The sequence below is a fragment of the Globicephala melas genome, chromosome 12 (genome assembly GCF_963455315.2).
Source record: "Globicephala melas chromosome 12, mGloMel1.2, whole genome shotgun sequence".
Classification (NCBI taxonomy): domain Eukaryota; kingdom Metazoa; phylum Chordata; class Mammalia; order Artiodactyla; family Delphinidae; genus Globicephala; species Globicephala melas.
The window spans coordinates 32,109,370-32,134,690 of record NC_083325.1 but is presented as its reverse complement, the minus strand read 5'-3'; the positions used below and the strand labels follow the sequence as shown (position 1 = coordinate 32,134,690).

Here is a 25,321-nt window from a genome sequence, read left to right as displayed (position 1 = left end):
TGATGATACACGTTAGTTTTAACCAGTCATAGCTTATGAATAGTTTTTTTTACTTCTTCACTAATTTTGATATACATAATTAATACCTGAGAAATATTTGCCACTGAAATCTTGAAAACAAAATGTTTATATTTGTAACAAAGGGGGAAAAATAACCTATATTGAGTTCTTGTTATATACATGCATCTTAACAATTAGTTAAATGTATCTTTTCTTCAGCCTCAGTGCTACTGCTTTAGCTCATGCAATGATCTCTCTGGGACAAGTGAATAATCTCCTAAGTCTCCAAACTTTCCGTCAGGTTCACATTCCTTCCTCATTGTTGCCTGAACGATCTGGCTAAGAAAATAAAAACAAAGGTAAAAAAGAAGAGAGAGAAAAAAATCTGACAATTTTACTCTCCTTTACAGAATCCTTCAGTGGCTAAAGGCCAGATTTCTTAGCATAGCCTAGAAGACCCTGAACTCCCAGTAATTCTTTGGATGCACCATGCTGTCATGCTGTTGTTAGGTCCTTTGGATGTGTTGTTCCGTTTTCCTGTCTCCTGTCCTGCTTAAAGACACATTCAGTTCCTTTCTTAGCCCTTTTCTAACATGTTCATTCTTCCCTAAATTGCTCATCTTCTATTCTACACAACATTTCCTCGTACACTTTCTAATATTTGATATTAGATCTGATATTTACTATCTAATCATTTATTTCTAATTATTTGTTTACATGTTCTGTCTTAATAGAAAATTATTGCTCAGGGGTAGTCTTATTCACTCCCTTGATGTTATGGTATTAACTCCCAAGTCTGTATCTCCAACACAGATTTCTGTACTAAATTTTAGATCCAGATAATCACCACTTAAATCACAGGCACTTCAAATTCAACCTGTCTAAAGCAGTCACATCTTATTTCAATCCTTTGTGAAGCAAAAAAACAACAAAATAGCATTTAACTTTATAGAAACCGTTGCTTCCAAAAAATTCTTTTTGAAAATTTTGTTCTTTTGGGGCCATATAGTTTTTCTGTTTAATAGCATCTGATTCCATTAGTAAACTGCTTTTAAAAATTGGATAGAAATTGAAATGTCTCTTATTAACTTGTAAGAAATTTATACCTTAATTAAAACTTGTAGATTTTATCTCCATAAGGTCATATAAATTATGAGTTAATAGTCTATAAAACAAGCGTTTTATCTCTAGTAAAGGTGATGTGTCTTATTGAGGACCAAAGCTCCCACTGAAAACAACTAGCAAAGGGGAACACTCACGCTTGAGAACATTAGAGGCAGTCAGGACCTTGAGGCTTCTTTTTCTCTTGTGACATTTGCCAATTTTTTAGTGTTTCAGACTGAGGGCTAAGAGGACAGGCAGAGTTTGGGGCAGTCTCATGGAACTTAGGCAACTTTTACATTTCTTGCCTTTGCATTTGGCAAGAAATCTTTGACAAATCCAATGTCATGAAGCTTTCCCCCTGTTTTCTTCTAGAAGTTTTATATTTTAGGTCTTACTTTTATGTCTTGGATACATTTTGAGTTAATTTTGTATATGGTGTAAGGGAAGGGTCCAACTTCATTCTTTTGCATGTGAATATCCTCTTTTTCCAGCACCATTTGTTGAAAAGAGTATTCTTTCCTTTTGGAATGGTCTTGGCAACTTTGTTGAAAAACCATTTGACCATATAAGCAAGAGTTTATTTTGGGCTGTCTGTTCTTTTCCATGTGTCTATATTATATGCCTGTCTTTATGTTAGTACAACACTGTTTTGATAACTGTAGTTTTGTAATAAGTTTTGAAATCAGGAAGTGTGAAACCTTCAACTTTTTCAGGATTGTTTTGTCCATTTGAGGTCCCTTGAGATTTCACATGAATTTTAGGATGATTTTTCTATTTCTGCAAAAAAATGTCATTGGGATTTTAATAGGGATTGCTTTAAATCTGTAGATTGCCTGGGGTAGTATTTACATCTTAACAGTATTAAGTCTTCCATTCCATGAACATGGGATGTCTTTCCATTTATTTGTGTCTTCTTTAATAGAAATTAAACCTGTGTATGTCTTTCACCTCCTTAAGTTTATTTCCTAACTATTTTATTTTTAAATGTTATTGTAAATTGAATTGTTTTCTTAATTTCCTTTCGGGATTGTTCATTGCAAGTATATAGGAACACAACTGGTTTTTGGGTGTTGATTTTTGTATCCTCCAACTTTGCTGAATTAGTTTATTACTTCTAACAGTACGCCAAAAGTAGAATGTTCACAGCAGTATTATTTATAAAAGCCAATAACTAGAATGAATCCAAAAGTCTATTAATAGTAGAATGGACAAATAAATTATAGCACTTTCATACAGTGGAATGTTACACAGTAATAAAAGTATACTACTGTTACATGCAGTAATGTGGAGTAATCATACAAACATAAAAAGTCATTCTCAAAGAAGTACATACTACATATTTCCATTTTAATTCAAATACAGGAAAAACTAATATGTTGTTTGTAACATTGCTTCTGAAAGTATGTTCCAGAGGCCCTTGCAGGTCCTGGTCCCCGAGATGCTTTTAGGAGGCCAAAACCATTTTCATAATAATACTTTGTGTGTGTGTGCCTTTTTCACTCTGATTCTCTCACTCACAAGTGTACAGTATTCCCAGAGGCTACATGATTTGTGTTAATGATTGAATGCAGAAGCAGATAGGAGAATTCGGATGCCCTCTTTTAAGCCAGACATTAAAGAAATTTCCAAAGTATAAAACGATGTCTCCACGAATTTGTTTGGAAAATAGGTATTTACATTAAGATGTGCTATTTATCATAATATGTAAAGGGTTTATTACTATTATAAAGTAAATTTATTTTAAAAATTTCTCATTTTTAATTTCTAATAGGTTAAATAACCCACATAAATAAAAGTTCTCTGGAGTTTTAATAGTTTTTTTTCCTGAGACTGAAAAGTTTGAGAAACACTGTTGCAGATGACAGGATAGTGGTTAGCTTTGGGTAGTAAAATGGGTTTAATGATTCGAAGGGGACATGCAGGGCTTCTAGAATGTTGGTAATATTGTTTTTTATCTTAGCAGAGGGAGTGTAGATGTGTTCACTTTATTAAAAGTCTTTAAAAGCTCTGTATGCTATTTATATTATCCTGTATATTCTGTTGTATATAGCCTATATAAAGTACTGTTTTCAGATTGTCCGTTGACATTCATGGTCTTCCCCATGTCACCAGAAATTTAATTTGCTGCCATGAGAGTTCCTCACTGACTGAATGTCATGTAGCATGTTGGTTCACGTTCTAGAATAATCAAATGTGTATTGTTTGGTTTCCTGCTATATCCTATTATTTTTTTCTAGTTTATCTAGAAGTCTGCTATATCCTATTAATTCTTTTTTTCTGACAGTATGTTTATCACTCTCATAGGAAGAATCCTGTCCATTTTCAACACTTCAGTCACCCTGGTGATAGTGATTATGGAGGTGTACACATCACGTGTCAAGGTGAGGCTGATGACCGGCCCGAATGTCCCTATGGAGCATCTTGTTATAGGTACGTAAACCTGAAGTGTTTGGTTATACTCCTTTTCTGCTTAACCTCTGTTACTTACTCAGGAGAAACTGCAGGCAAGCTTCTCATCTCAAGCCTTTCACTTTTAGTTTTTAAACTTCCATAGATAATAGGTTTTCATTTTGTTAATAGGTAGGATTGTAATGTTTCTTTTAGATAATTCTAAATTGTTGAAGTTATTAACATTATAAATGCCTAAAATTTTTCCTCATTTCTAACTTTCTAAAGTGTAAATCAGATAATTTAAAAGCTGTCAGTGCTACCCCATTATACCTTCTATCCAGACTCCTTAGTTTGACATAAATCAATTCAGGATGTTATCTCTGCCTCCCTCAACGCCTACCAGGCCACCATTCTTGCCAGCACATGAAACTCAATCCTAAAAGGAAACAGTACCTCCCCTCTCTCCTTCCATAGCATCTTGTACTTGTCTGTATCATGCACAGTAGAATTTATCTCATGAGGTTGTGTTTAGTTCTTTCCTGGATTGGCTTCTCCTCCAGACAGTAAGTTCCTTGACAGTAAGGACTTTTTTTTTTTAAGCATCTTTATTTCTTTTTTAATTTATTTCCTTTTTAGTTTAGGTTTTAGTTGCAGCATTGGGGTATTTGTTGAGGCGTATGGGATCTTTTGTTGCAGTGTGGGCTCTTCGTTGTGGCACGCGGGCTTCTCTAGTTGTAGAGTACGGTTTTCTCTCTCTAGTTGTGGCGTTCAGGCTCCAGGGTGTGTGGGCTCTGTAGTTGTGGCACGCAGGGTACAGAGCACGTGGGCTCTGTAGTTTGCAGTACGTGGGCTCTCATTGAGGAGCGCAAGCTCAGTGGTTATGGCGTGTGGGCTTAGTTGCCCCGCGGCATGTAGGATCTTAGTTCCCTGACCAGGGATTGAAGCCTGCATTGGAAGGCAGATTCTTTACCACTGGACCACCAGGGAAGTCCCTCCAGTAAGGACTTTTTTATCTGCAACTTTGTTGAATGAATGAATGAACTTGAAATAAATCAAACTACCAAAGAAAGAAGTAGGATTCCATTCTTAGAGAGCTTTAATTCTAGACAACTGTCTTTCTTAGATAATTTTGGAATACAGGTTACTGAACCTACTGCCGTTTTTGAAATTGTTGCTATTTCTATGATTTGGTTTTCAATAAGAAGGCAGGATATATGCCCAGTAGTGGGATTGCTGGGTCATATGGTAGCTCTATTTTTAGTTTTTTAAGGAACCTCCATACTGTTCTCCATAGTGGCTGAATTTACATTCCCACCAACAGTGCAGAAGGGTTCCCTTTTCTCCACACCCTCTCCAGCATTTATTGTTTGTAGATGTTTTGGTGACGGCTATTCTGACTGGTGTGAGGTGATAGATACCTCATTGTAGTTTTGCTTTGCGTTTCTCTAATAATTAGTGATGTTGAACATCTTTTCATGTGCCTCTTGGCCATCTGTATGTCTTCTTTGCTGAAATGCCTATTTAGATCTTCTGCCCATTTTTTGACTGGGTAGTGTTTTTTTTGATATTGAGCTCCATTGTATATTCTTGCCTCCGTGACCATATGTCACCTTATTCGGGTTCCACGTAAGTTAAGCGAAAAAATCCTCCTTGACCATATTTCCGCGTGCAATTCTCTACTTAAACGTAACAAAAACGTTTCGTTTTTAAAACAAATTGTGACGGGCAATGAAAAGTGTACACTGTACACTTTTTTTTTGTACAGTGGATACTGTACAATACTGTGGGACGGAAGATATCGTGGGTCAAGTGAAATGAACCACCACCAACCACACCAAAGGCTGGTCTTCATCCAAAGAAGGTGATGTTGTGTATATGGTGAGAGTCCTCTATTATGAGCACCTTCCGGAAAACCAAATGATTAATTCAAACAAGTACTGCTCCCAATTAGACCAACTGAAAACAGCACTCGACAAAAAGCATCCGGAATTAGTCAACAGAAAACACATAATCTTCCTTCAGGATAATACATGACCGCACGTTTCTTTGATGACCAGGCAAGAACTGTTAGAGCTTGGCTGGGAAGTTCTGACTCATCCGCCATATTCACCAGACATTGCACCTTCAGATTTCCATTTATTTCAGTCTTTACAAAATTCTCTTAATGGAAGACTGTAAAAGGCACCTGGAACAGTTCTTTGCTCAAAAAGATAAAAGGTTTTGAGAAGGTAGAATTATGAAGTTGCCTGGAAACTGGCAGATGGTAGTGGAACAAAACGGTGAATATGTTGTTCAGTAAGGTTCTTGGTGAAAATGAAAAATCCGTCTTCTAGTTTTACTTTAAACACCGAAGGAGCTTTTTGGCCAACCCAATACTATGATACCATTATTAAATAAATCTTTAATATCTCAATATTCTGTCAGGTATCCCAATTCCCTTACAGTCTCATAATATTTTTTTTTCCTTTTGTATCTTTGCATCCAGATCCAGTTAAGGTCCATGTATGACAAAAAGTGGCCATGTTTCTTAAGTTATTTAATCAATAGGTTCCTCTTTGTTTTTTCCCTTGCAATATATTTGTGTAAGAAAGCTGACCATTTGTACTGAGGAGTATCCCTTAGTCTGTATTTTGCTGATTGCATTACCAAATTGTCATTCATTATGTTCTCTTGTATTTCCTCATAATTGATTGTTAGAAGCTAGTTATGTGTTTGTTACAGATCTCTTACTTCCAGTAGTACTTTGTCTCTGAAACACTACCTGAGTTAGACATTTCATTCTGCCTTTTTGAAGATTCAGATTCAGAACTTAAGCCTCTCAGACCTCCCAGGAACTCAGCAAATATTTCTTGGGAAAAATCAGCCTTGTGTTTGGGGTTCCTTTAGTTTCTAGACTGTTGTGACAACACCATGCGATCATGATAAGCTGTACTAATTTCTCTTTCCTAAGATAGTGTGCGTCCACTCGGTCCAAATCTTATCCTTAGCCCACACTAAGAATTGTCAAAGGCTTCTGCAGAAGAAAGGAGCCAGTTATTGTCAGCTCGCCTAGGAAGGACTTTTTCCTCTTTGGAATTTTAGATAATATAAAATTCTCGTTGCTCCCACAATTCTCTCATAAATATATTTTTAACCATTTATCAAGGGTTTTTTCTAGTTGTTAAAACAAGAGTATCGGTCTGCCATGATGTCCTGAACCCTTTTCAGAAGCAAAATACAAATATGCCTATTCTCGAGGAAAATAAAAACAAAATGCAAAGCTTTGCTAAGAATAATGATGTCAAAAATTGCTGCCTTTATTTCATCAGTCTCTTTAAATGGGGGCAGAGTAGGGAGTAGTCAGGAGAAATTACTCAAAGGCCAGTGACTCACATGTGCTAGTAGAAACTTTCATATCTGTATCTAAATATATCTATATGTATGTATATTGTATTTTTCTTTTTCATCTGTTGAGCTGCTTGGTGTCATTGTTTCCACTTGAAGATAAAATCGTAAGATTTTTTTCTCCCTCATTAATTTTAATTACAGTTTAGAGAGACTCTTGGAGAATGTTAGATATGATTGCTTACTCTGACTACTGTTTTACAAATAAGGGAATGGAAACAAAGAAAGATTGAGTTGCCTAAGACTCCAAAGCTAGTGAGCTCAAAACCAAGTCTCCTCTCTCCTCCGGTCCAGCATTTCTCTGTGTTGTGGCCTGATTCCACCATTGTTAGCGCTTCTAAAGTATTGATAGTGCTTGCCTTTCTAGCCACATAGCAAAATAATATTTGGGAGTTAAAAAAAAAAAAAAAAACGCAGATAAAGTACCTTAAAGAAATCGTGAATTTTTCAAATCAACAAGATACTAGAAACTAGATTGTAGAAGCATGATATATATTTATATATCCTTTCTCGTCACATTATCATTTTTAGTTAGGCAAAAAACACATCTAGTAAATTTATGTTGTATCATTTCTATAACTAAATTGATATAATGTTATGAGCTATTTTTTCTTTAACAATATTGATTTGCAAGAATAAATTATTTTTTTAGCCATATACTGTTTAGTGCTGTTAAAAAATGATTTAAAGAAGACAGTTTGGGTGATACAAATTAACTTTAACACTTTATGAAACAGACAGTCTCCATTTGGAGAAGTGCAACATGGGGCAGAAGACAGGAAGATTTTATAGGATGAAGAATAAAGAACAAGGAAGAGAAAAATAGAAAATGTCTGATTGGCTGGGGCCCCATAGTCAACCTTGTTTGGGGTGAGAAGGAACAAAGAAATAAGTATAGAGCCAAGAATTGGTTTGGCCTGTGGGGATTGGCTGACTGGATACACGGTGTCTGTGGTCAAGCAGAGCATTTACAGGGACCTGAAAGTTATCTTAAGTTTCAGTTTGCTGACATGGCACCCTAGGCAGGAGTGGCTCCATCTTGGTCCTAGATGTTTGTTTCAATAGCGCTAGAATATAAGCCTACTGTATCAGAATGATAAAATGTTCTAAATTAGCTTGCTTAAAAGCAAGTTTTTAGGTAAATGCATGTCAGGTTTTTCCTGTAGCCATAGAAGAAAAATATTGAAGCCTCACGGATCATAAAATAACCCACGAAATCAGCCAGAAATTAATATATTTAGAAAAGTAAAGATATATATGTTTTAAAAGTAAAGTTGTGATATGCCTGTATTCCATGATGGTTGACACATTTGGAAGAGAGATGAAATTCATGGGCTAAAACATCTTTGTTAGCTTTTTATCTTTAAAAATTTGCCTTCACAAAACAGGATAAGAATTATTCTCAAGTAAAAACAAGTATTCTCTCAAGTGAAATACTAGGTTGGCTTTTAATTTGTTTGCTTCCCAATCTTACCTTCTAATCCCTTGAACGTGTCCAAGTCAGTTTCTCGTTTTGATAAATCTAGGTGATCTCAAATGTTGTATAATACATTAAATAATCTTAATCTTATACTGTATCAGCTAGTACAGCTTATCATGATCTCATGGTGTTGTCACAACAGTCTAGAAACTAAAGGAACCCCAAACACAAGGCTGATTTTTCCCAAGAAATATTTGCTGAGTTCCTGGGAGGTCTGAGAGACTTAAGTTCTGAATCTGAATCTATAGTAAAATAAAGATTCCCATAGCCCATATAATATAGGAGGTTGATGTTGAAAAAAGGATCTTTAATTATTAAATTTTATTTCTTCTAAAACTACAGGCATTATTAATATTTTCTCTGACATTATACTTTTAAAACTCTAACAAAGTTAAATCAACTTGAAAAATGATAATTTGAAAGAACTAGTTGTTATCATTTTCAGTATCTCACTCATTTAACCAGTTTTCTTCCCTTTGCACTATACACTGCAGCCTGTCAGAAGACTTGTTCTGTTTAATGCATTTGATTAGCTTAAGGTACTTGTCTAAATTAGAACATTAGATACTTAATGTCCAGGATAATCCAGTGATTGCTGTGCTTGCCTCTGACCTACCTCCTCTGGTGCATAATAGGATTTTATTCAGTGCATTACTCCTGTTCTTATTTGTTAAATTAAGCACTAAACTTAAAATATATATACATTAAAATGAACAGAATCCATCTTCAACCAGCTTAGTGTAAAAATGTCAAGTCAAACACGTATATTGTCTTAGATTTACAAAACCTTAGGCAGGCATGTATTATACAAATGAAAGTGTTGTTGCCTTCATGTTTTCCAGAAGCCAATGCCCCATTTTTTTAAAATATTAATTATAATACCTTCTAAGAGGGATGACATAAGGAAGTGTATCAGTCATCAACTGTAAGTGCTCTCATTGTAGTGAATCTGCAATATGATCTGTATAGTGTGAAAAAACGTAAGTGTTTTTGACACAAGCATAATTCGTTGATATTAAAATTACTATCTTTTTTTATTTGTTGATCCAGATTTATAGCTATGATCTAGTCTTTTCCTATTTTCTCTTTTATTTTCAAAGTGTTCCAAGTTATTGCAGTATTATCTTAATAGATCCTGTATGCAAATGTACACCTTAAACTACAAGATACTGATCTTTAGAAGCTGCTTAATTAAAAAAATAGGAATGTGTGTGTTTAGTGTAAATTCATATTATATTATTTGAGGCAAAATAAATAGGTTTTAATAGGGAAACTCTAATTGCCTCGTAGTTGAGATTCCCAGAATCAGTCATGTGAGGCTGTCGATGATTTTATTTGTAGTTAAGAATAATCAAAGTTGATCGCATTTTTATAGGATCTGCATATATAGGAAGTAACCTGTCATCACTTGCCACGCTTACGGTTCTTTAATCATATGTAAGAATACAATCTTAGAAGAAAGTATCTTAAAGTAAATGTTAATCACTGGCTGCACAGTTTTACCTGAGACTTGGCTATAAATTTTTGTTTAACTTCATTTAGAAATAGCAGTAACAGCAACAAAAAAGAAGTAGCAGTAACAACATTGCTAGTTGACATGTAATGTGTCATATAGCCTTGACAAAATGTGCTGGAGTGTCTTCTGTGGTTTTGTTTTTCTTTCTCCTTTATTTGAATATACATTCCCTTTCATATTAATGTTTGTTTTTCTTTGTTATATTTAGTGTTAATTGCACATGTATACAAATTTTCAGAGCTCTCTTGGCAGAGATAGTAAATTGTAATGATTTTCAATTAGCAGATTGACTACTTTCTCTTATTTTATGCTGGCTTACTCTTTCAGTATTTGATAAAGACCATATTTGTTAATTTTCCTTTTTCTCCTAAATTTGAGACTTAGATATTTGAAAACATAGGATTCATGTTTTTGCTTTAGGTTTTAAAATAAGTGTTGAATTTCAGAAGTGCAAGATAAATTATTTTGGAATGAAAAGCATATAGTATGATCATTTATTCATTGAGTGAATGTTGAGCATCTGATATACTAGTCAGTTTTATAGAAGTTGATGTAAAACAGTACTTTAGGTTCATTTTAAAATTTTGAGTGGTAGGTTTGGTATTAAGTTATCAAATTTTTGGAAGTAAACAAAAATAAATATTATTCTGTTCTTGTTACTGCCTAGTTAATCTTTAGGTAGCTCTTTATGATGGAGAGAGAATGGGTTTTGAAATCAGCAGACTTAGGTTCTAGTTATGGTTATGCCAGTTCTGTAGCAAAACTTTCAATGTCGTTTGATTTTCCTAGGCTTCAGTTCCTCATGAAAACAAGAAGGTTGGATCATTTGTGCTCTGGGGGCCTCCATTCAATAGTGGGGAAATCTAGAACAGAGAGAAATATAGTCATATTCATAAAGTCAGATCAGTTACATTCATGGCTACTCTTCCTTAGCCGCCTTTGCTGTCTCCTTTTTCCCACCTGTAATTATTGCTGAGCCTCAGGGTTCAGTTCTTTGATCCTTTCCCTTCTCTGTTCTGTTTATTCCCTAGGTGAGCTAATTCAGGGTAATGGCTTCAGACTCAAATGTTTAAATGCCTGCACTTGGTTGTAAAATAGGTCAAACTTACATCAGAAACAGACCTCTTGATTTTGGTCATGAAAACAACTCTTTCCCAAGTGTTCTCCACCTTTGTAAATGACTTCACCATTCACATAGTGTTTAGGCCCCAAACCAAGACATGCCCTTGATTCTTCTCTTTTCTTCACATCACGCATTCAATCCATCAGCAGTTCTTGCCATTTCAACCTTTAAATACATTAAGAACCTGACCATTTCCTACTTCCTCTACTTCAGTCGTCTTAGTCATAACCACCGTCATCTCTGACCTGGTGTACCGCAGTAGCTTCTTAACTGATATCCTTGTTTCTTTTCTTGCCCCTTAATAGTTCATTTTCCACACAGCAGCCAGAGCAGTTCTCTAAAAATAAGTCATATCATGTTGATTTCTTACTCAGAATCATCCGATAGCCTCCCACAAAACTCTTTTCCATGGCTTACAAGTTCTTCTCTGACTTCATTCAGGACTTCTTTTCCTTCTCCCTCATTCTCCTTGAGCTATACAAATCTTTGTTTTTCCAAATACCCTACGGCCATGGCAAATTTGAAGACATTTTTTATTTTCTCTTACTGAGTGTTCTTCCTTCAGATATGTATTTGTTATTCATGTGTCTATATCATTAACACCAGAAATGCTTTCGAAAATGTATATTTTAAAATATAACAGCTCATAAAAACCTGGTGTAGTTATGGGTGTATACGTCTATCTTTAGAACCCAAAGATTTAAAAAAAGTCCAAAAACAGGATTTTGAGGCCTGCTGAGTTACAGAAAATGCTATTTGTGGAAAAGGTTGATGTAAATCTTTTATGAATGAATTCTAAGTATTTCCATTCATTATTAGGAAAAAGTCCTGGGTGGAATTTTGCATTGTCCTTGAAAGTTATTTCAGGTGTTCATATGTCCCCAAAGAGCTGTACAGTATTGCCACTTAGCCTTAACCCAGGGTTATATGAAAAAGACTTTCTGCTTTATTATTAATAACTTATTTTTAAAAATAGGATATGCATGGGCAAATGTTATAAAATATTCTATAAATATGTGAAATGCAATTGGGGAAATATTCAACAATAATAATTATATGTATTATTGAAGGAAAGATTCAGCTTTCTAGTATTAGTTGGCAATTACTTTTACTGGCATATAGAATTTTTAGACATTGTTGGCTATCTTTTTTTTTTTTTTAAATTTATTTATGGCTGTGTTGGGTCTTCGTTTCTACACGCGGGCTTTCTCTAGTTGCAGCGAGCGGGGACCGCTCTCCATTGCGGTGCGCAGGCCTCTCACTGTCGCGGCCTCTCTTGTTGCAGAGCACAAGTTCCAGACGTGCAGGCTCAGTAGTTGTGGCTCACGGGCCTAGTTGCTCCGCAGCATGTGGGATCTTCCCAGACCAGGGCTTGAACCCGTGTCCCCTGCATCAGCAGGCAGATTCTCAACCACTGCGCCACCAGGGAAGCCCTGTTGGCTATCTTAAAGTAAAATTGATTTATGTTTCTATAAAAATAGTTGACACCTGTAAAATGCTTAATGGCCTACAAATGTTTATGCACGTCACTTCATTTAATGCTTCAAACAACCCTGTGTGAGGTAGGCAGTATTTTCGCTGCTTTACAGATGAGGAAGTGGAGACTTGATCACGGGACTTGCCCTGAATCACATAACCAGTAAACTGTAGTTTGAATTCAGACTCGGTTCTTCTGATCTCGAAACCTGAACCCCTTCCACAACATAATGCTGGTGATCTAAAGTTTAACAAGCCAGATGAGAACTGGTCCAAGTCACAGTGGCATCTGCCTCTTAAGCGTTTGTGAAGGACACACTCTGTGTTCCCGTTAACTGGAGTGATTGATTGACTAGAGCTAAGTGTCCTATGATGCTGAGCAGTCAGTATCTCAGGAACCTGATTGCAGTGGTGTCTGCTTAATATGGTTGTCGGATTTTCATTGTTTCCTGGGGAAGTAATATGAATTGTTAATGGCAGGAAATTCTAACATATTTCAGTCCTAGGTTTGTGTAAAAAGCTTCCATGAGCACTTTGATTATTAACTTTGTAGGTGTGAATGCAGAGCAATTTCAGCACATAGACATTCTTTTCAGCCTAATGAGAATAGGCATTCTTTGGCTTATATCCAACAGAAAAACTGCCTTTCAAAGGATAGATTTCTGAAAACATCATGATCCATGGATTACAATTTCCAAAAAAAAAAAAAAAAAAGAACGTTAATGTAAGAAAACTCATCAGTCTAGAAGTTATTAGAAATCGTGTTTTGTACCAGCCAATGAAAATTTTATTGCAAATGTTTTTTTTTTTTTAAAGATTGGCATTTTTATTTTATTTAATTTAATTTTATTTATTTGGCTCCGTTGGGTCTTCTTTGCTGTGCACAGGCTTTCTCTAGTTGTGGGGAACGGGGCCTACTACTCTTCATTGTGGTGCGCGGGCTTCTCATTGCGGCAGCTTCTCTTGTTGTGGAGCACGGGCTCTAGAGCGAAGGCTCAATAGTTGTGGCATGTGGGCTCTAGAGCGCTGGCTCGGTAGTTGTAGTACACGGGTCTAGTTGCTCTGCGGCATGTGGGATCTTCCCGGACCAGGGATCGAACCCATGTCCCTTGCATTGGCAGGTGGATTCTTAACCACTGCGCCACCAAGGAAGTCCCACAAATGATTCTTTCAAGCTCTTTTCAACAATCATTTTCTTAAGAAATAATAGTATAGGTAGCAAAAACAAGGGTCTTTTTTCCTCTTAAATAGGAAAATAGAAAATATTTCATCATTTTGGAAACTCATGTAAAGCTCAATTTAAAAAAACCCTCTTTTTGAAGGAAAAGAGTTGATTATATTGTAGTAGGTAGATAATTTATGAAAAATATAGTTGAATGCCACCTTGTAAAAGGTACTCTTGTAAGTGCTATAAAAGATATTTAAAAATGTAAGAAAAACCCATGACCTCCAGCAGCTCATTTGACAGATGATGAGATAATACACACACACACACACACACACACAAACATTTGTGTTGAAAATTTAGATGACAGTATAAGAAATTACGTGATAAGTACCAAATGGTGGATATGGACAAGAGATGTTCTGGAGATATTTCCCAGTAATTATCAGAGTTGTTTTCCTGCGCAAGGTACTTAGACAAGCAGTGTAGAGTTAGAAGAATATTCTTGGCAAAAAGGCTGTGAGCAGTATGGAGATTCCTTAAAAAACTAAAAATAGAACTACTATACGACCCAGCAGTCCCACTACTGGGCATATACCCTGAGAAAACCATAATTCAAAAAGAGTCATGCACCACAATGTTCATTGCAGCTCTATTTACAATAGCCAGGACATGGAAGCAACCTAAGTGTCCATCAACAGATGAATGGATAAAGAAGATGTGGCACATATATACAATGGAATATTACTCAGCCATAAAAAGAAACGGAATTGAGTTATTTGTAGAGAGGTGGATGGACCTAGAGTCTGTCATGCAGAGTGAAGTAAGTCAGAAAGAGAAAAACAAATACCGTATGTTAACACATATATATGGAATCTAAAAAAAAAAGGCCATGAAGAACCTAGGGGCAAGATGGGAATAAAGACACAGACCTACTAGAGAATGGACTTGAGGACACGGGGAGGGGGAAGGGTAAGCTGGCTGGGACAAAGTGAGAGAGTGGCATGGACATATATACACTACCAAATGTAAAAGATAGCTAGTGGGAAGCAGCCGCATAGCACAGGGACATCAGCTCGGTGCTTTGTGACCACCTAGAGGGGTGGGATAGGGAGAGTGAGAGGGAGGGAGAAGCGAGAGGGAAGAGATATGGGGATATTTGTATATGTATAACTGATTCACTTTGTTATAAAGCAGAAACTAACACACCATTGTAAAGCAATTATACTCCAATAAAGATGTTAAAAAAAAAAAGGCTGTGAGCAAGTGCCTATCAATGGCAAAAAATCAAAAACTTTTTTCCCAATGTAGAAATGAAGGATTGGGCTGCAAATAAAGGTGGAGGGACCTTGAAGGAGAGGATAATTTAACATTCAGAATACTTAACTTCTTTACATTTAAATTGCTATGTAAAGAAAACATGCCTAAAATTTGTTTTTGAGTATGTGCTTTTGCACATAAATGTGATGATACATTTTTGTTTCTGCTTTGGCTCATTTTCATATTGAAGTCTATCTATTCTGTGAGTTATAGCATCAAGAAAGAATAAAGTATTTTTGAAAATACCCCAAAACAGGAAACTTTTGAACCTGTCCCAGAGGATATTTTTTCTTCATTTTCAATGAATTAACTAGCAGAATCTCTATTGATATTAATTAATTAATACTTTTGTTTTAAATGGGAAGTTTGATCTCTAAGTTAAATGTGGAAAAGTACCAACTCAGCTAGTTTCTTCTGGTCTACATTGCAGTCTTAACACCTGCCTTTTAATGAAAATAGCAAGTTCTCCTAGGAAAGGATGGAAACTATTAGCAGAACCTCAGAGAAACAGCTTTTTCCCCTCTGAGGCAGATGAGACTCTGCACATGGAGCTGAAATTTTCTGAGCACAGAATTTCATAACACATATTTCTGCTCTTTTTGCAATATACCAGGGTAAACTTTTTCCCGTATTCGTTTATTCTTAAATGGCTTGCCTTTTCCTAGGTAGTGTGTGAGGTTAGATAATGTAAATGGAGTATGTGAGTGCAACTGTGTATGTGTTCCAAGATGATGGGGAACCTTACCTTCTGCAACTTTGGGGTTGAACCATTACCTCCATCCCCACCGTGGTTTCTTTTTTTTTTAAATTGGGGTATAGTTGTTTTACAATGTTGTGTTAGTTTCTACTGTACAGTGAAGTAGAGTTCCCTGTGCTATACAGCATGTTCTCAATGGTTATCTATTTTATACATATTAATATATATACATGTCAATCCTGATACTGTGTCTTCATTTGGCCTTTTAAAAAAGTTACTCTTCCTTTCAGTCTTGCTAGCCTGCCAGTGGATGTCCACAGTCTTTTAACTGGTATTTGGTACACAAACTGTACTTGTCTCCATTAACTCACTTGGTTTCATTTCTATACTTGTTTGTTTTGTTTTGTTTTGTTTGTTTTTTTTTGGTTTTGGCGGTACGCGGGCTTCTCACTGTTGTGGCCTCTCCCGTCGCGGAGCACAGGCTCCGGACGCGCAGGCTCAGCGGCCATGGCTCACGGGCCCAGCCGCTCCGCGGCACGCGGGATCCTCCCGGACCGGGGCACGAACCCGTGTCCCCTGCATCGGCAGGCGGACTCTCAACCACTGCGCCACCAGAGAAGCCCTCTATACTTGTTTTTAAAGTCTGACATTTAGTTACTTGAGAGTTTCTAAAGCAGCTTTTGAAGGAGGCTCCAGTAGCAAACAATTAAGACCATAATGAACTTTTCAATAATCCTGCTCCGTTAAGGGCAAAACAGGAAAAGGTTAGGACTTCTAGGGACCTGAAGCAAACATGTATTAAAAGGAAGGAGAAAAAAGCCTTTAAATCTCAAATGACTGTAGATAGATAATAATAATAATGAGGCATCTGTGTAGAATGTTAACACTTGAAGAATCTTGATGAAGATATATGGAATTTCTGTGTACTAATCTTGCCACTTTTCAGTAGTTTGACATTTTTTCAAAATAAAAAGTTACTAGTATATTTTACCACAATAAAAAAAAAAAGATTTTAAAAAGGTTACCAAAAACAATCTCAAAGGATCAGCAATTTCATCCAGATTATTGATGAAAATACCTTTGGTATTAATGTCCCCCATTTTTCTGTTCTACCTCCCCTGATGTCCAACATTAATTGTACTTTAATAAAGACTGAATTAAACAAGTTAATGACCTGTGCCAGCATGTTCAGTAAGGAAAGATCTTCCCACGAAGCATTATGGCAGCTTTGTTCATTTGCAGCTCCCTTCATCACGTTTAAGTTATCCAGTTTATTTCTTTCAACTTTGAAGTTTCTTTTCCATCAAAAGGTCAGATTTGGGTTAATTACCCCAAACACACAATCTTTTGGTGAATCTTTTTTCCACTTTTCAAAACTATTGAGTTATGACCCCAGTTAATTGTGTGGTTGCACTCTCGTACTGTGTTTAATGCTCATATCGTAGGAGAAGTTACCCCAAAAGAAGAGATATTAGCAATAAGAAACGTTGCTGACACCTGACACAGAGCCTGGCATGTAATAAGTGGCCCATGCCTATTACTTGGACCACTGATGAATGAATCAATGGCTAAGATTAATTACTTACCGCCTACTACGCCCTTAAACTGAGGACTTATTGTGTATTACTCCTGAATCCTCACAACAGCTTCATGTGAACTGTATACCTCAGCACATGTCTACTGTCAGCGCTCCCCGGCTCTTCTTTGTCAGTCCCCTAAGAGAAAGGTACCCACCAAGTGGATCATGATAAACCAGTTGCCGCTTTGGGGTTCTGCTGCCTGGGTAGTTTTGTACTTTGTGGAGAATGTGTTGTATACACAGTGTACCCAAACATTTGTTTAATGAAATGATAGAAGCGATCATTAATGTATATAATCAAAAGTAGATATTCAAACAGTAGTTTCTGTTTGACTTTGGGATATGTTATAAATTTCTCGATGCAAACTGACTTTCTTGTTTTCTCATAACAGCTGATTGGTATTCTTTGGAGAGACATGACTTACATGCTTTTGTCTTTGGATTCTAGAAGAGCCTTAGAAGTATCCTTTTAGATATTACACACACACACACACAATTTGATATTTTGTGTTATATACTTTATATACTAATTTACCTCATATCTTTATATATGTGATATATGGCATTGACAGTTTAGAGATACAGTATATTGTATTATATTTTATTTGTCTCATACTGCTTTTCTGTAGAATGTCAGTCATGAGGGCAGCACTTTATCTGGTTCATCACTCTGTCTTTGCATCTAGAAGTATGCCTGGCATGGAGTAGGCACTCAGTAAATGTAATTAAAAAGCAAATGCTTTGTACAGCATGGTGACTCTAGTTAACAGCAACAACAATAACAAGGCTTTTCAGTAAGAGGTTTACTGATAATTTTATTCATAGGTTAGTGAGTGCTCTAGTTTAATTTGAACAGTCCTATTCCTTTTCAGTGATTGTCAAACTAGACCTTATATTTGCTTTCTTTCTTTTTTTCCCCCTTTTTTTTTTTTTAAAGGAAGAATCCCCAGCACAAGATAGAATATAGACATAGTACATTTCCAGGTAAGTAATTTTCCTTCAGGAAACTCCAAATGAAACCTTCAAATGGATTCTCCTGTTAAACCTAGATACAGTTTCCAGTTATTGTGAATTTTTAAAATCTCTGCTCCTGTGAATTTGTTGAATTGCTGATTTTAATAATTTTCTTAGATTTAATAACTGATGAGTTTTTATATAGCAGATGTTTTCTACAATCATTGTCCAACAGTATATAGTTGCCTTGGTATCTGTTATGATTCTTTTGTTTGCAGGTACCTTAAAACAAAATCTCACACTGGCCTGAATGATAAAGAGATCATATTGACTTCTATAACTGAAAAGTCCAGAAGCAAGGCTAGATTGGACAAGATTTGTTGCTTTGGCTCATTAATAATGTCAATAATTCACCAACACCCAATTTCCTTCCATCATCCTGTCTTTAGAGGGGTGATTTTTATCCTAAGACTGGCTCCTCTCCCCACCAAGGAACTATATGCATCCTTATTCAACTGGCTAAACTCCATTTAACATGGTAAACTCCCCATGTTTATATGTAAGGAGAGAGAGAGAACAACTTTGACTCTTGCTATTCCTAGGAAAAATCATAAAATTAACTTTTTTTAAACTGGCTTAGGTTACATTCTTATTCTTGAATTAATCACTGTGACCACTGATTAGTTTGTTCCACCCTTGGAACCAAGGCAGAGTCCCTTTCTTCAGAGTCCCTTTCTTCAGAACCACAGAGATCCCCAGTAGAAGCTAGTTTTGGGGAAGAAGGGGAGATAGACACCAGAGATGCAACTATCGAATGACCGTCATTCCTGTTTACATCAGTCTGTTTTACCTTCTGTTTCCCCTGCTTCTGAACTCTAATATTTTTTCCCGTTAACAAATTCTGGCTTCTTCATATCATTTATATAATGCAGAGGCCAATTCAGCATCCAGTATTTCTGCCCACAGAGTGAGAGAATAAAATGTACTATCCGGGCTATGCCCACTTGCCTTTGTATATGTATAAACACAGCCAACTTGTAACCAAGTGATAAAAATAATTAATTTCACCACAAGGGAATTCTATTTGCTGTTTCTTATTGAAACACACTTCAGTGCTTTAATACTGTGGATACAGATTTAATCACTTTATCTGAGCTAATGTGGTATGGAGTTTATATGTTATCCTTTTCTTTATTGGGGCTGTATCTCAAGCTATAGCTTTTATGGTTGTTAAATTAACTTTCCTTTGAACAATAATGTAATAATATTTGATTAAAACTCTATTTTATTGACAGATTTCAGCACTGCCCCATGAAAGAGCATTTGACACATTTGTATATCTTTACAGAACTAGGAACCATTTTCCTAAAACCGACAATATGCATCATATGGCATAGTTAAAAGTATCTGAATTTTCTTTGAAAAATCTCTTTGAATTATCACTGAAGTGTCTTCTGAATGAAGAACGTATTTTTAGAACAATTAACTTTTCTTAAAAAAAAACTGTTTATTTTGTTGGAAAGACAGTTGTGGTTTTTTTTTTAAGTATGATATTTTAATGTAACAGTTTAGCCTTGTATATTTAATGTACTTTCAAGAGTTGTTATGTGGCAATATAGTCAGAATATCTCTTCCTACTCTAAAATCCTATAAATTAAGGTGTCTGGGGTATTTAAAATATTAAATGTTGAGGTCTCATATTTCTTAATTTAGAGATATCTAAAATAAAATGCTAACATACTTGTTTTTCTTATTTCCCAAATCTTTAAAGTTTAACATTACCCAAGATCTTAATCTGATTTATGTAACACTCATTCACTCATTTATTCATTTATTATGTGTCTTCCAAGTGAGCAGAGTTACAGAGATACATGAGAACCAGCTCTGGCTCTACATGCTTGGGGTGAAATGCTCTAAAATCTTGGAGGAAAGGGGTGGAGCACTTTTTGCCAGGGTTTACCAGGGTGGACTTGATAAGGGAATTTTAAGTTGGTCTTTACGATGGTAGGATTTCAATTATCTTTGTTTCTTAGCTTTGCGTGGGTGGGTATAGGACATCCCAGATAAAGTGAATAATAGATGAGTCAAGGACATTGAGTAGAAAATGGAAAGTTGTGTTTGGAGTTAGAAGGTAGATCAGTTTAATTGACAGGGAGAGTCTCTCTAGTTACTGTGAATGATACTAAAGGGGTGTATTGAAGTCAGATTATAGAAGCTCTTGAAAGCTAGACCAAAGAGGTATTGTGCACTGACAAACAATGGTGAGCCAGTATTTTACCCCTGATGATGAGCAGTCTGAATTAGAGTAGGGGAAGCCTTCTGGAGATTAGTTAGGTAGTTGAATAAAGGACCAGAACTAGGCTACCATGAGAGTAGGAAGATAGGATTGGATACAAGTGAGATTTTGAACTAAGAGTCAATAGGATTTGCCAACTGATTGGTTGTGGTGTGGGGGGTGGGGTGAGGTAAAGGAAATAGGAACGACTGAAAATTAAAGTACAGATTATCAGGAGGCTGGAGATGATAATAGAGATCAGGAGGAAGAACTAGGTAGTTTGTGGGTTGTTTTTTTTTAACACATGTTAAATTTGAGGTGGGGGTATCATAAATACATAATAAAACAGTAAAAGTTAATATAGACCCATATACTATATACCAAATACTATAGAATTTTATAATACAGAATAACTACATGAAATCCTTATTTAATTTCTGATTTGTAGCACTCCTAAAACACTTCAGTTTGTAAAGTTCTTCCATACATGTAACAGTTTATGCAGTGTATTCCAATTTTTGTAGGTTTGACTGCTATCATCTGTTAAGCTTCTTGTATAACTAATTGGTTTAAAATTTCACTAACTTTCCACACTTTTTCATAGTGCTGCAGTTTTAGCACAACATATTGAATACAAGAGTGCTCAATGCCAGGAAGATTTTATTTTAAACTTTCTTAGCTACCTTGCTTGTTGACAGCATTTGAAAGAAATTGTTGTTAGCATTTTATTACCTGATTATTGGAGTCATTCTTTCTGGCTTTGATTATTATGTGATAGTCATGATTCTAGGTGATCAGTACCATTCATGACTCAAAATTTAGAATGTCCTACTGATAACTATTTTCCTATTTCTCTAGTTCTGCAGTTGTATGCACACATGTGCTTATGTAGACTTTTTTCTTTTCAGAAGTAGAAATTAAAAGATCTAGAAAGAAAGCTATTAAGGAAGGTTGGTGAAACTTAAATGAGATTCTGTAAACTGCTGCTTACTGTGAGGAAACCTGAGAGATTTTGGAACATATAAAAGACTAATGCAATGGTGTTTTAAAAAAGAAATAAACTTAATGTATAATAAAGTGGATCAGACCTGCACAAACTGCTTTCCCAAAGTTAAAAATATGAATACCCAACTAGTAGCTTGGTCTTTAGTAGTAAAATGAGGCATTTAAAAATGTTTATTCGTATAGTATGTAGTAAGCTTTCATCTTTAGAGATGCTGGGCTAAAGTATTTTTTCACTTAAATGAAAATTAATATCCTAACTAATCCTAAGATATACTGGAAAAGAAAGGAAAATAAAACCTGAAGAATTATTGATGTTAAGCTGTAATGAGACATCTGTCTTATTATTGCCTATTACCAGAAAACTATTTGGAGAAAATCAGCAATTTGGAAAGATTTTTTTCTCCATGTAAAAATCTTCCAGCATGTATGTGACACAGTATACTCTTCAGTAGCTCTGCAGACTTGGTTCTTGGGATAAGACTTTGATGGTGAAATTTTAAATTGTACAGGAAATATTGGATACAAACTTCAGAGTTGTCATTCTGTTATTATAAATTCCTCTGCATAAATAGAAAAGTCAGAAATTACCATATCCTAATACCAAATAGTTAATAGCATGTTGTTTCAAATATGTTAAAGAGTTTGTTACTTTTTCTAGAGGTTGTTATTTTTCATTATTATGGTAGAACAGTGTTACCCATCAGTTTTTTTAAAAAAGTGACAGCTTATTTCTCTTGTGCTGCTTTCAAGTAGTCAAGCTGTCAGCCTGTCTCTGCATTTCATATTCCTGTAGAGAAAATGAAAATTCCTGTTTTGTCCTTAAAATTAGAACTTCGGAGTTGGAAAGGATCTTTGAGGTCATTTGAGGTCAAAGGATCTTTGAGACAGAAGAATTCTAGAATTGTAATTCTACTATTATAATGTTATTTAGAAATCTGTAAAGTCTAATGGCTGTTACCATAGTAATCCTAGTCTTATTGAAGCATGAGCTAAATTTTCCAAAGTTTGGAAGCTTATATTTCCTCATTTGGTCACAACCCTGGTGTGTCAATCAGATTGTGCTAGGTTTGCAGCGAAAACAAACAGTCCTCAAATTTTAGTGCCTTACAACGATAAATAGGTGTATTTCTCCTTCATGTTACATGCATGTAGCTGCATGTTGGCTGTGGCTCTGTCTCATGTGTGTTCTCATCCCAACTCCAGGCTGAAGGATCAACCTCTATCTGGGACACACTGTTCTCCTAGCAGAGGGGAAATGGCAATAGCAGAACCACAGAAAGGCCCTTAAAGCTTCTCCATGGAAGCTGTTACTTCCACTCACTTTTCTTTGGCCAAGTCTGATGTCAGTGGGGGTGGGTAAATAGAATCACATCACAGGGAGCGACAGTGAATAACTGGGACAAAAATACATTCTACCACAGTGGAAGGTAGGGTAGCATGAATATGATTATGATATTATTAAGGAACCATTATGAATCTCAGAGGACATTTTAGTCTTGGGAGCCTCATGGTAGGAAAAGTTAGAATTAAGCAAATGTTAAAAAGAAGTTAGAATTATAACAAATGAGAGCTTTAGCCCCCTTTCTAGAAATTTGTAGTAGTTAGCTTTGTATTAAGTAAAATTAATTCTTCTTGGCAGAAAAGGATATTTTACAGTTAGATGTTTCTAATCCCAGGTTGAGTGGCAATTGTTGTGTCATGTACTAAACTGTTTTTCAGTGAGAAACATTTCAGATGAAGATGACAGTGTTGGCCAACCCAGTGAGTACAACCTGCATGACAGCATTACAGATGATGAGGGAGAAGAATATGAGCCAACAGATGAAGATTCCGACTGGGAACCAGGACAGGAAGACCTAGAAAAGGAAGATGTGGAAGGGCTTTTGAAAGAAGCGAAAAAGTTCATGAAAAGAAAAAAGTAACTCTCCTCTGCAGTAATATATGGCTCATATTTACCATTTCTTTGTGGAAAAATAATTCAGGAACCACGGAAGCACTTAAGTGATAATTGTTTTCCTTCTTTTTATAGTTATGACTTTACTATTGACTCTTTACAAGTGAAACACTGAAATGTCAACCTTCAGTGTAGTGGATGGAATTTGTTTTGTTGGTTTGCTTTTTCTATCCTATTTAAAGCATCTGGAAATAATAAGCAGACAGAGAGTTAAAAAGAAATAATTTGATATTTTTCATGTACTTCGTGTGTTTATAATAAAACTAAAAGCCATAGGTGGCACAAAACATTGGTCTCTTTTCTTTTTTCCAAAGATGCTGTCTTTATATAGAATACTTACTCCAGTATAAGCAGGCAGATTGCATAATTAGTGGGAAAGCATGCTTCTTTCATTCCTATTAAAAGTAATTCTTCGAGCAGAACCAGGCTTTAAAAAATAACAGCCATCATCTAATGGCTGTTATTTTTTCTAGAACCCTAGATGTGAGCTTTGCAATTTCATTTACCACTTTTATTCTTTGAAACAGGGAAATCAGTACCAAATGGATACTGCAAATAGATTCAACTAGACTGTAGAAGAGAAATGTCCACCATGTCGGGGATGTTATTTTGCGTCCCAACTCTGTAATTTACTGTATGTCTGAGTTTAAAAGTATTTAGGAAAACTCAAAGAATTTGACCATTTCTTTTACAAACTGAAGTCCTGCCTGATTATTTTAGCTCTCAATGTGCTGTCCTTATATTAAGAATAAAGACAGTATTTTTAACCATAATTTTCTCAAACGATATTAGTTCTTTTATCCTCAGATGAAAGTAGCAAGTTGTCTGCCAGCATTCAAGATGCTGGCCTTTTATTTCAAGAAGAAACTCCTTCTTCTCCAATTTTATGTAGTGTATCTTTTTTTAAAAATTAATTTATTTTGGCTGCATTAGATGTGGCGAGCGGGGGCTACTCTGTTGCGGTGCACAGGCTTCTTATTGAGGTGGCTTCTCTTGTTGCAGAACACAGGCTCTAGGTGTGCAGGCTTCAGTAGTTGTGGCATGCGGGCTCTAGAGAGCAGGCTCAGTAGTTGTGGCGCACGGGCCCAGTTGCTCGTGGCATGTGGGAACTTCCTGGACCAGGGATCAAACCCACGTCCCCCACACTGGCAGAAGGATTCCCAACCATTGTGCCACCAGGGAACTCCCTGTATCTCTGTTGTTAAACTACTTTAGGCTCTGTAATACTCTTCATTTTAGATGACTTAGAATCTTTGAAATATAGTTTAGAATCTTTAATTTGGGTATGTACACAACGCAGTAGATACAGTATTGAAATCATAAATCATAAACCAAAAGTTTTCTTGTTAAACACTAATATTTTCTATTCTAAAAGAACCTAAAAATGTATATCTAGAAAGAGCAAGACAGATTTATAATTGTTTTCTTAGTGTCTTTAAATTTGTTTTCAAGACATTGTATAATACTAAAATTTACTTAAATTACAGCAAGGAAAAGGTAAGTATTTCTCTATTGTCTATTATTCTGATTTTCTCTCTGTTGTTATTTAGGAACTAATGTTCTTTCCTAATGTCCCTTTAGTCTTGGGGGCTTGAAAAACCTGTGAAAAAAATTCTTTGAACTTATTCTCATTTTGCACTAACTTAATCCTTAAAGTGTTTCTTGATCCACTTACAGATCTATCCCAAAGGAATTAAAAACGTGTCCACGTAAAAACTTGTACACAATGTCCATAGACGCTTTATTCGTAATAGTCAAAAAGTGGAGACACCTAAATATCCATTAGCTGATGAATGGATAAACAAAATGTGGTCTTCCTCGACAACCAAATATTTTTTGGCCATAAAAAAGAACTGAAGGATTGAAACATGCTACAGCGTGGATAAACCTTGGAAACC

The 25,321-nt window shown here is 35.7% G+C and overlaps 1 protein-coding gene across 1 annotated transcript in view; it reads left to right on the top strand.

Annotated features, from left to right (window-relative positions):
• Positions 1-24,291, top strand: part of APLF (aprataxin and PNKP like factor) — an 82,841-nt gene extending 58,550 nt beyond the window's left edge. The window contains exons 8-10 of the mRNA XM_030877425.3: positions 3,409-3,534; positions 18,173-18,219; positions 23,189-24,291. Of these exons, the coding sequence (XP_030733285.1) occupies positions 3,409-3,534; positions 18,173-18,219; positions 23,189-23,391 (376 nt within the window). The 3' untranslated portion in view covers positions 23,392-24,291. The remainder of the gene's footprint in view (positions 1-3,408; positions 3,535-18,172; positions 18,220-23,188) is intronic.
• Positions 24,292-25,321: the final 1,030 nt, after the last annotated feature.